Below are 12,865 nucleotides of genomic sequence, written 5' to 3'. Positions count from 1 at the left end.
GTCCTCTGAGAGTCCTTCCACAGGTCCAGAAAGTAAATTAAAGAGTGGGTTTGAGGATCCCTTTTTAGTACGCGGTGACTTCGTTTAAGTAGGAGAAGTTTCTAAGATTTCCCCTTGAAATGCTTGGAATTTTAAGACTCCCCTGCCGTGACTAAGAGCTGGCTGCAGAGACAATGCAGTGGTAACAAGCCCTTTGTGTGAAGGCAGAGCCCAGCCTCTCCAGTTGCAAGTGGGGCTGTACCCAGCTCTACCCCTCATTCTGTCTCTTTATGGCCAATTCAGGCACACCAAATCCCTCTATTGCGTGTCCTCCTGTGAGGAATTAAAAAAGTCCATCTGCCAACTACACCCAATCATGTGACCTAGACCAGGCTACAGGCACCAGAAGGGCAGACAAATGCCAACTTTCTAAAAGTGGCATTTTCTAAATTGTAATTTAAATCCAACTTTACCATTAAAGAGGATTTGTTAAATTACCGTCTCCTTTTTGGAGGTCAACCTCCACAATTTGCAGCTTGATGCTGCTGCTTTTGACCTGAAAGTATACTGTGGCCTGCTAACCAGACCTCAGTACCAGTGCTCTGTCCCTTAAATTGTATTGTACTGAGATTTTGCAAACCAAATTGGCAAGGACTTTACCACCCATATAAGGCAGTAGTAAATGGTACCAGAGGTACCCAGGGCAGGGACAGTAAAGGGGTCACTACGGCTGCAGCACTGATTGTATCACCAGTTGTGACCCAAGTAAAAGCAAAGCCTGCAGAACTGCAATGTCTGCTCCAGTTTGACACTGCACACACCAAGTGCAGGCAGAATCCTTTCACTGGCCATATCACATGTCAATCACCCCTAAAGTAGGCCTCCTATAGCCCAGGAGGCAGGATGCACTGTGTTGTGAGTGAGGAAATATATGCACAAGCAGATATGACCCTATGATAGAATTGAAAACTTAATGCTATCACTAGTGACATGTGGTCCAAAGGATAACGGGCTGGCACCCAGCCAGTCCCCAAATGTTCAGCTCCATGATAGCCCAGACGATTTCCCATTTGTTTGTTATCAAACACTGTTCTTTTTAAGCCTGAGCATGATTCTTGTGCCCAGGATTAGTTAGCACATACCCAGGTGGCGTCCTTAAGAGATGCCCACCAAGATACCAGATTTTGCTTGCCTTGGCAGGCTCTCCTAAGCCATTTCCCACCAAGACAAGAGTCTGCCTTCCTGCTGTTCATGCTAACACTTCCCCCAGGATACAGACAAAGGGCCTGAGCAGGACAGAGGTCACACCTCCGCCCTCCCAGGCTGGCTAGTGTTTACAGTGATCAAGGCAGTGAACCTCAAAGGCTTCACTGCCCTTGATGTGTAATCTCTTGTCCCCCACTCAAGGACAAATCCCTTCCCACTCTGACCAAGCTGGCAGGTGGGAAATTTAGTTATTTAGGGGGTGTACACCTCCGAAAGACTAGCCACACCATTAGGGTGGGCTAAAAGATCTGTACAGCTGAGGGAAGGTTCTGCCATGCTGGCAAACCTTAGAAATAGTGGATTCTGGGTACAAAAGTGATGCACTCCCACAGGAAATCATCACTTCAGAGGCAGACTAGCCGCAGTGACTAGTAGCCCATTGACCACTGTCCCTCACACCCCTAACACCCCTAAACCAGGATTTAAGGGGCACACCGGCACCAAAACCTCAGTTCTGACTTTGAATCTCAGAAAAGGCACAAAGAAGATGCTGTCACTAACAACAGGACTTGTAACTCCCCAACCATGCAAAAGAGGACACTTAAGTGCCCCATGGAGACCATATACTGTAACTGTGTGATTGATGTGTGCTCATGATGAAAACTTGTTGCTCCCGCAAAAAGGGACTCCAGTGGATGCCAGAAACCAAAGCAGAATCCCCTGTGGGTACCAGTCACCTGGAACCTGCAGAAGAATCGTTGTGCTGAAGTCCCAAAACGTCCAACCCATTGAACCCCTTGTGAGCAAGGCCAGAGGAAGACGGTGACCACACCCCCTGAGTGGTAGTGAAGATCTCAGTTTGGAGCCACTACCATCTGGATGACTTTCAGCCAATAAAGTAACCATGGACTACTTTTGCCGGTGCCAAGGCTTGTCAGTCCCCAGCCCGGAAACGGATAGCTTTTTGGACATCACTGACTCCAGAGCAGTTCCCAGCATAGTGACCAATGTCAGCAACAACCCTACTCCTGAGATCCTGCATCCTAAAGGAGATGTCTTCAAGAGGAGCAGCAAAGCATCTTTGGCCTGACCAGTCCCATGATTGACAGCTGCAAGACACCTCTGCACCTGGAGTCACCGGACATGGTGATGAAGTTATTGCTGTGGAATCAAGGTCCTGGGACCCCAAAGGACTCTATCCTCAAAAGGTAGGGTGTGATTCTACCCCGAAGTATGCTTGTCAAGTACTGTAATTTTGACCGTGACCATGGATCCCTTTAGCACCAAGGACAGCCAGTGCACCTTGGCACCCAAAGTCCCTGGGCAGGGTAACTGGAAACTGACTGTTGAGGCCTTGGTCTAGGGACCTGAAAGACCTTAACTCCAAGGGGGTTCCCCGGAGTTCACCCCACAAGTGACCAATTGGACACTGTGGTTTTCCCCAGTGACTTCAATGGTATTAATTTGACCATTAAATGTGCTCTATTTTTCAACACTTAAAAAATTCACATTTCTGGTTGTATGCAAGAAACAGAATTTGATTTTGGTGTCTAAATTAAGACAAAAATCAGTTTTTGTTTTCTAAATTGGTTTTGGATTTCTTTCAAATAGTGTCATTTACTTATCATCCATATAGGTGTTGTGAAATGATTTACACATGTCTCTAAGTAGGCTGACTGATCTTTGCCACTCTACCAGTCCTGAGCTAATGTTTACTAGTGTGAACCTGAGGTCCACTTCTGGGTATCGAGGAATAATTACATGGTAAGACTCCCAAACCATACCAAGTAATACTGTCACCTAGCTACAGTTACAAATTCATAGAGACCAAACATGAAATGTCTACCTTTTCCTAATCAAAAGTTAGCACATATTAAATGTAACAAGGCAACCCCCTGTTATACTATAGGAGAGGTAATCCTCACAGTAAGGGACATGTTTTAAAGGGTTAATTAAGTGGGTGGCACAATAAGTGCTGCAAGCACACTTGTAGCAATTAAATTGCAGGCCCTTGGTGCAAGGTATTTTACTTTATAAGGGACTTATAAGTAAATTAAACATGCCAATCAGATGTAAGCCATTTTACCATGTTTGGGGGGTGTGCACAAACACTTGACAAAATGCACAGAGGCCACAGGCCAACAAAAACAGAATCCAGCAAAAGTCGAGGGCAAAAGGGCAAATGGTTTGGTAGAAACCACCCTGAGACTGACAGGTTTAACAAATGTACTCTTTTTAGGTTTTCCTTTGTGCCTCTGTCGTCCTACTCATTAGTCAAAATACTCCTAACAGCTAGAACAATGCCCTTTTCAGTTCTTCTTTTAATGTGCAACTTACTCTTTTCAATACAGGTTTTTGAAAATTAGTTGGTCAATAAACAATTTCTCATTTCTTTACTTAGTCATAGGACTATTTTTTGGCTTTCTTTGTGATGTAGCGGCCACCAGTCAGCTGTAAATCTCCAGAAAAAGTTTTATTAAGCTATGGTTCACTATTATAAAATGAACTGTTTGAAGTCCCTGTGTTAGACCTGACAGCCTTAGGGCGGTCACACCTAACTTTTTGCCTGTCTCCATTTACTTTTTGGACACTGTTTTTTCTGGTTTTAGGACTCTGCACACTTTACCACTGCTGACCAGTGCTAAAGTGCATATGCTCTCTCCCTTAAAACATTGTGACATTGGCTCATACCCAATTGGCTTATTTCATTTATTTATAAGTCCCCAGTAAAGTGCACTACATGAGCCCAGGGCCTGTAGATTAAGTGCCTGCAGCACTGGTTGTGCCTCCCTAATAAGTAGCCCCTTAACCATGTCTTAGGCCTGCCATTGCAAGGCCTGTGTGTGCAGTTTCACTGACAATTCGAGTTGGCATTTAAAAGTACTTGCCAAGCCTTAAACTTGCCTTTTCCTACATATGTAAGCTCTAAGGTAGGCCCTAGGTAGCCCATAGGGTAGGGTGCTGTGTAGGTAAAAGGCAGGACATGTACCTGTGCAGTTTATAAGTCCTGGTAGTGTAAACCTCCTAAATTCGCTTTATACTGCTGTGAGGCCTGGTGCTTTCATAGCTGATTGGTGAAATTGGATTTAATATTAATATTTTAGAAATGCCACTTTTAGAAAGTGAGCATTTCTCTGCACTTAAATCCTTCTGTGCCTTACAATCCACATCTGGCTGGGTTAGATTACAGCTCCTTTGTGAATTTCACTCAGACAACTTCAAACATAGGATGCTCAGTCATACCTGCACACATCTGCATATTGAATGGGTCTTTCTGGGCTGGGAGAGTGGAGGGCTTGACACTTAAATGTCAAAGGACAGTGGCCTGCATTCACACAATATAAAATCCTGCTAACTGGTGAAGTTGGATTTAATATTACTATTTTAGAAACTCCACTTTTAGAAAGTGAGCATTTCCCTGCACCTAAATCTTTCTGTGCCTTACAATCCACGTCTGGCTGGGTTTATAGGTGACCCAGGCTGGCTGGCTGGGTTTAGTTGACAGCTCCTTGTGCATTCACTCACACACCCCAAACACAGGATACTCAGCCTCACTTGCATACATCTGCATTTTGAATGGGTCTTCCTGGGCTGGGAGGGTGGAGGGTCTGCTCTCACACAAAGGACTGACACACACCCTACTGGGACCCTGGCAGACAGGATGGAACTGAAAGGGGACCTTGTGCACTTCTAAGACACTCTTGAAGTCCTCCCCACTTCAAAGGCACATTTGGGTATTTAAACATGGCCTCTGACCCTACCAACTCGACACTTCTGGACAAGATAACACTGGTGAAGAAACTCTGAACCAGAACCTGAAATCTACCAAGAGAAGCTGCCTGGCTGCCCAAAGGACTCACCTGACTGCTTTGCTGAAAAGGACTGCTGCCTTGCTGCCCTTTGGCCCTGCTGAGAAGTGCTCTCAAACAGCTTGGATTGAGCTTGCCTCCTGTGTTCTGAAATCTCAGGGCCAAAAAGACTTCACCTCTGCAAAGAATTTCTTGTGTGGCAAAATTCCGACGCACAGATCTGCCAGAAATGATGCACAGACTGCATCGCGGTGAGAAAATCACTGAACACTGAACCGGAATGATGCAGCCCGGCTCCCTGAGTGGAGATCGACACAGTGCCCGTGTTGCAACCGGAACTTCGATGCACGGCCCACTGGATTGACGCATAGTCAAGCCGGAATGACACAGACTGTTTTCCTGCAAGAAGAATCGATGCAGCGCCTGCTCTGTGACAGAAATTTCCCTGCATCACCCAACAGATCGATGCAGCTCCTGTGACTTCGTCCTGCATGCCCAGGATTTCTCTCCATCATCCCCGGGGCATCCAAATACCCCGAAACCCAAAGAGGACCCAAGTCCACGTGCAGGAAATCGACGCAAGGCCCAGACTACGTATAAAATATTGACACATCGTCTGTGTGCACCCAGAAAAACCAACGCACACCTCCCTGTTTTCCACGCATCTCCTCCTCTGCAGTCCCTTGCAGGTAATTTAGATTCAAACCAGGTATTTTGTTCTTGCAAGAGACACTTATTGCTTTTAGGAACTTAAGACTCTTTTTATCATTTTCTAAAGTAATATGTCAACGTGTACTTAACAAATCTTGATCATTTTTACCTTATTTTATCCCGATAAATATTCTATATTTTTAAACCTGTGTGGTGTATTTTTGTGTTTTTTATACTGTGCTATTGCATGATTTATTGCACAAATACTTTACACATTGCCTTCTAAGTTAAGCCTGACTGCTCACTGCCAAGCTACCAGGGGGTGGGCACAGGATAATCTGGTTGTGTGTGACTTACCCTGACTAGAGTGAGGGTCCTTGCTTGGACAGGGAGTAACTTGACTGCAAACCAAAGACCCCATTTCTAACACGCTACCTTTGAGCTTGCCACTGAAGAGGGACCGCTATGTGTTATGCACACTCAAGCAGAAAATGACTTGCAGTCATGCCACACATCTGTTTCACTTGCACAGTTCCTGCAAGTCGTTTTCTACTAAAAACCAGGGTTTCATGGGGACTAATATATGGAAAAGTGTAGCCGCTGTTAAAAACAATTACGTGATAAACGCTAATCCTTATTTTTAGGAGCTATAAGTGATTATGCTTACGTAAAAAGAAAAAAATGCCTGAAACATAATGCTAAATCACAGGCAACACAGAACATTACAAAGTGCACATTAGACATAAAATACATGATGCACACATTCAACACATGGTGTATATATACCACATTTGGGTACCAGAATTATCACAGCACACATATTTGATCACATAAAACACACATCTGAAAACAGTACACTTTAAACACTGTGCAGGTATCAAACACAATACTGGTATTCCCCATGGTTAGGTATAACTCTCTCCTCTGATCAAGTGCCATGTACTAAACTTTCAACATTACAAGTTCGACAAAACATTGCACACACATCAAATAAAGCATTCATATGCCACATGGTTGGGTATTATAACGCAGACAACACATCTCTAAACAAGTACAACAAACATAATTTCAAACAGTAGACTTCTGCCAAAACATTTGCTCACAACCAAAAAAAAACATAAATAGTCCTAACTATGCTCACTAGGATACACATTTTTAATAACAGGCCAAAGATATCCTAGAATATATACCTGACAGAAGAAAGCACTCACATCCTACGCAGCACAAATATTCCATATAAGCTGGGTTTCATAAGAACGTGCATCTCTAATCACACCTCACATATAGAAAACCCAATAACACAGACTAAAGCGAACCTTGAACACATCCTAAACACTGCACAGATGTACAAAAAAGATGGGTCTCAGTGTGCTCACAGTGGCACACATAATATCAAACATTACACATTAGACAGGCGTGTGAACATATATCCAGCAAAAGTAAAGATATGCCACAAGTAATTGTGCTTAAAAAAGCACTCTCCCCTGGGACACATCACATGCTATTCTACACCTGCACACATTAAGACAGAATTCCTAACATACATCACAGCTCAAATATACTGTGGTGCCCAATTGCACTCTCTACTGGATCTGCCCCACACAGATACATCTGACGGTCAATGGACATGTCTACCAACCTACAAGAATCATATTCAGTTTGAGAAAAAAATCTGCAGTGTCACTAGTCAAGCACTATGAATTCTCGCCCACAACTGAAGCTCAGAGATTCACTTGACAGATGAGCATAACAATACACGCTACTGGGGGTGCATGTTTACAATCCACTTCACACTCCATTCTACAGCGGGATCCTCAGACCTATCTGGAAAGTCTCCACCACACAGCTTGAAATAGCATGTATTCAGATAAAACATTAGGTCAGGGATTAAACAACTACTTTAGTAAAAGAAAAAAAGAGCAAACCATGTGTTTGCTTTCGGGGAATCAGCAACACTGCTTTGGAATTGCCAAATTTATTAATGCAAACTCTGTGCGTTGTGTTCCACCGCCATGTCTACGTATACATAATTTTAGTGTGCACGGTAAATTACAAATGCAATTGCACACCCATTTTCGTGTGTGAAGTAGACATACACTAATGTGTAAATTACTCACTTATGTTGGTCGAGTGTAGTTTTAGGACAAATTCCTTTTGAGTAGGTTTATCATGTTCACCAAGGTCCCAATATTGTTTTTATGTCTAATTAGTTCACTAGACTTCAAGATATGCACAGACAAACGAACAATCCTTCTTTTTTGTCAGAGTTTATTTAAAACGTCCGAATTCAGGGTGTGAAATGTACCATGTGAAGTATGAAATCATTCATTCTCAAAATTAATTAAGTATTGGATCTCTGAGACTTTACCTAGAGATACTGTATCATATTCTTCAGGATTCCCGGTGTCCGACACAGTCTTCTCCGTTGTCAACATTTCCTTACTGCAAAGCAATGCAATATTTTTAGTTGCTAAGCTCAGCTTGGGAGCCACACGAAGAAACAATCATTCTATAACAGTATTATAAAAATGCAAGTATTTAAATTAGAAAACAAGTTCCTGCGTTTGGTATTCGTGTGAACAGCCATTTCAAGTTTAAACATATTTGGCCTCATTTGTTTATGAAGATTTGGCGAACTTATACATAAATAAATAGAAGCTCAAATATCTTGGCTCTTTGTTACTCTGTGCGCTGTGATTGCCGAGAAGCAGCTTTGTTTAAATCATAAGTACAGTTTAAACATTGACGAAATCCATTAGGCGAAATTACTGTGTTCTGGATCAATCAGAAATGGAGGGTTATTGCTACTTCGAGCAGATGGCATTTCAGAATATGCATGCTGGTGGAGGGAATAACATCCTAAGATGTTTTGGTTTTTCTCCAGATGCTGTCTTCAATAAGTATTAGTATACACTGTATTAAAATAGACTAATCATTGTCACATAATTTATCATACATAGTGGCCTCAATATTAACATGTCACATATTCCAAATGAAAAGCATGTTATGTAAAGAAAAATCTAAAGAGATCTGTATCAGTATAACAGTTGCTAAAATGAAACTAGTAATCAAAATTATATTTTCGATTTGCAAATGACTTTATTATTTATATTAAAGGACAATTGAGTCCAAATATTTAGATCTTCCTCAAAAACTCCATTACCACTGCCTTATAGAATTCTATAACTACCAGACATACCCCAACATACATTTCATGCAAGGAGATTTATTGCATTCGTTCAATTGAGGGAGATATCTTGTTTAAAGTATTGTTTTGTGAGTCACACTATTATGTAAAGTAGGACATCCCAAAATACTTATTTATTTATACATTTTCACAGAGCGCTAAAAGGCGTCAGCGTTTTGTATAGCAACAAACTGCACAGCGCCTTCTACATAGAACAAATATCTGTCTTTTAACAATGTACATTTCACTACTACTCGACGGATGACCATAGAGTGTTTGTGACATTTCTTAGTCTGGAGAAGATGAATTAGAGTGAAACGTATGGATTAGGGGTTAGCAGGAAGTGGAGTAAAACAAAGTGGCAAGGATGGGAGATAGGTAACAGAAAGGAAAGGTGGAGTAGTGAGTGAGGGGCAGAGGGTATAGAGATTAACATCGTATAACGAGCCAGTGTCGCAATCTTAGGTCCGTAAAACACAGTCATATTTCCAATTGTCAGATGCAACCCTCGTTGCAGAGTAGAGATAAGGGGCCATATTTATACTTTTTGACGCAAAACTGCGCTAATTAGCGCCGGCTAACGCCATTCTGAAGCGCCATGCGGGCGCCGTATTTAATCAATGACGTTAGCCGGTGTTAGCCGCCGGCGCTGCCTGGTGTGCGTGTAAAAAAACGACATACACCAGGCAGCGCCGGCGTAGGGGGATATGGGGCTTGGGCGTCAAGAAATGGGGAAAGTCAGGTTGAGGCAATTTTTTCGCCTCAACCCGATTTGCGCCATTTTTTTCGACTCCCAACCCCCATAGAAATGACTCCTGTCTTAGCAAAGACAGGAGTCATGCCCCCTTGCCCAATGGCCATGCCCAGGGGACTTATGTCCCCTGGGCATGGTCACTGGGCATAGTGGCATGTAGGGGGGCACAAATCAGGCCCCCCTATGCCACAAAAAAAAATGAAAAAAAACACTTACCTGAACTTACCTTAATGTCCCTGGGATGGGTCCCTCCAGCCTTGGGTGTCCTCCTGGGGTGGGCAAGGGTGACAGGGGGTATCCCTGGGGGCATGGGAGGGCACCTCTGGGCTCCTTCAGAACCCACAGGTCCCTTAACGCCTGCCTTTTGCAGGCGCTAAAAAACGGCGCAAAAGCGGCCGTACGTCATTTTTTTTGCCCCGCCCACTCCCGGGCGTGAATTTTGCCCGGGAGTATAAATCCGACGCACATGCCTCGGAGTCGATTTTTTAGACGGGAACGCCTACCTTGCATATAATTAACGCAAAGTAGGTGTCCACGCTAAAAAATGACGCTAACTCCATGGACTTTGGCGCTAGACGTGTCTAACGCCAAAGTATAAATATGGAGTTAGTTTTGCGTCGAAATTGCATTTAAAAAAACGACGCAATTCCGGCGCAAACGGAGTATAAATATGCCCCAAGGTTTCATTCGAGTTAAGGAGGACATATCAATGCTCATCACAAGGAAACTTCCACTCAGTACTTTCTAATTATTATAGCCTGTATGACATGACCGAAGTCACTGGATTGGAGAAATGGTTTCCAGTTTTTCATGGTTTGAGGTGCGACTCTGACCCATTTGGTACCATATTGTGGTGTCAGAGCTAATTTGTGATTTTCATATTAACATGAACGTTTTGCAGTGAAAACGCGAATGCTGTGAAGAACAGAACCATGTTAACCTGATTTATTGTAAACTAGGTCTCAAAGGAGCATCGTCTTCACTTTGTACTAATATGGCTACTGCTTCATAATAATCTTGTGCTCCTATTTCCCATTAGCGCTGCAGGCAGTAAAATGTGCACGTTCATTTTGTGTTGACATTTTGTTCTGGAAGGACTTCGGATGAAGCGTTTAGATTCTTTTGAAGGTGTTGGTGCGTCGGACCTCATTGGTTGATTGCAATAAATTGATAAGGGGACGCGCGTATTAGGCCGATGAACATTTGGACTCGTTTAAGATGTTCACGCCCTCGAGTTTGCACATATCATGAATATCAACAAAACAGTCAATGAAAATCTTTTAGAGACAGTAAATTTCAAACACCATGACCCACTTGGTCACAAATAACCACACCTTTAGTATCAATTAGAAAGTTTTTTTTCCCTAGACTAACAATGCTAGTATAACGTAAATAAGACTCAAAACCACATAAAATAAGCACAAAAACAACACTGGTTGACCGAATCATCTAAAGAATTTCAACTTAAAGCATTTACAAGCAGTCCTTCAAAGATAAGAGTACAAAACAACAAGAGTAGTTACGCAATAGAAATAACATACATTGAGATATTCAGCAATTGAGCATCATCAAATCAGTAGTTAGTTGAATGGAAACAGACTCTCTATCATCGGATTAGCATCAGCATGTTGGGCTTCATACAAAAGGTTTAGTCAATGTTGGACCTGGCCCTTGTGGCAGGTTCACCCCCTGACTTTTTATCTAATTCATCCTATTTTTTCTGACCTCTCGCTGTTGCCTCTAGGACTCTGAGCACTTTATCACTGCTGATCAGTGCTAAAGTGCAGGTGCTCTCCCATCTAAAGTTGGTAGGATTGGCTTATACCTAATTGGCATATTTAATTTACCTATAAGTCCCTTGTACAGGGGTATCTCTAAACCCAGGGCCTGTAAATTAAATGCTACTAGTGGGCCTGCAGCGCTGCTTGCGCCACCCACTGAAGAGGCCTTTCAAATATGTCTGAGGCCTGCTGGCGCAGGGCCTGTGTGTGCAGTTTTCTGCCACAGGGACCTGGCATCTAAATTTGCTTGCCAGGCCCAGAACCCCCCTTTTAATACATGGAAGTCTCCCCTAAGGTAGGCCCTAGCTAACCCTATGGGCAGGGTGCTATGTATGTAGAAGGCAGGGCATGTGCCAGTTTGGTTGACCTGTCCTGGTGGTGACAAACAGCTTAACTTGGTGTCTCACTGCTGTGAGTGCTGCCTTCTCATAGGATTGCATTAGAAATGCCCTACTTTATACGTAGGGGTTATTGTCTGATTTATGAGGGGTAGCATAGGCATGTTTGGTATGGTTGTAATGGTGGTAAGAGATGCTGCTTACTGGTGTAGGTGTATTTTTTATTACTATTACAGAAATGCCACTTCTAGAAAGTGCGCATTTCTCTGAGCTTATGACTCTGGTGTTTTGCAGCTTGACTCCAATCCACGTCTGGGCAGAGTGACAGTTGGGGCTTTGTGCATACTTTTCAGACAGCCTGCACACAGGGAGGGTAGATGTGTCACAGAGGTGCATCTGCATACTGAATAGTCTTCCTGGGCTGAGAGAAAGGAGAGGCGGGACACACCTGCATTTGTAAAGTCTGTGCCCTGGCCTCACACAATAGCGTTGTTTACCCCCAACTGATATTTGAAGCCTGTGCTGGAAGAGAGAGGGGGCACTCCCAGAACCTCCTCTTCCTTTGGAAAACACTGTAAAAACTGAGTATAAGTACAGGGGAGTTTCCCCCACAATTTGGAGACACTTTGCAACTTACCTGGAACTGGACATAATGCTGTTGGAGGGAATCACCAGGAACCGCCATGGACTGCTGCTGCTGTGCTGACCTGTGGCCTGCTTGGTGACTGTAAAAAACTGCCACTTGCTTGTATCCTCTGTGTGCTGGTCTGTTGCAGGGCCCTCTCACCTGTGTGCCTTTTCCATGGACATTGTCCCCCAGGGGAAGGGTGCTGTGGCCCCTGACCCCTGCAACTGTTGGAAGCGCAGGAGGAGCGCTTCACTTTCACACCTTGTTCACGCCTTGTAGCGATTTGAGATCGCTTTGTTCTAAGCGCCTTGGGGATGCTTTCTTTTGGTGCCCCCAAGCGCTTTAGCAGTGCTCTGCTGCCGTAGAAATCACCACTGCAGCCCTTTCTTCACTTTTGGCTGTGATTCTTTCAATGGCCTTCTTGTTAATGTTCTTTTCAGTACTGGACATGCAAAATCTTCTTTTGATGTTCCCACAACCGGTTCCGAAGGAGTCAAATCGTTTTGGCTTTGTCCTGCCTCAACTCCATCCC

At 43.6% G+C, this 12,865-nt stretch overlaps 1 protein-coding gene across 3 annotated transcripts in view; it reads right to left on the bottom strand.

Annotated features, from left to right (window-relative positions):
* IMPG1 (interphotoreceptor matrix proteoglycan 1) overlaps positions 1–12,865 on the bottom strand; it is a 1,628,305-nt gene that overhangs the window by 930,643 nt on the left and 684,797 nt on the right. For all 3 annotated transcript variants that reach the window (XM_069235643.1, XM_069235645.1, XM_069235644.1), the window contains exon 5: positions 8,014–8,087. In XM_069235643.1, coding sequence (XP_069091744.1) covers positions 8,014–8,087 — 74 coding nt within the window. The remainder of the gene's footprint in view (positions 1–8,013; positions 8,088–12,865) is intronic.

The sequence above is a fragment of the Pleurodeles waltl genome, chromosome 5 (genome assembly GCF_031143425.1).
Source record: "Pleurodeles waltl isolate 20211129_DDA chromosome 5, aPleWal1.hap1.20221129, whole genome shotgun sequence".
Taxonomy (NCBI): domain Eukaryota; kingdom Metazoa; phylum Chordata; class Amphibia; order Caudata; family Salamandridae; genus Pleurodeles; species Pleurodeles waltl.
The sequence above is the reverse complement of the archived record's forward strand: the minus strand, read 5'-3'. Positions and strand labels throughout refer to the sequence as shown.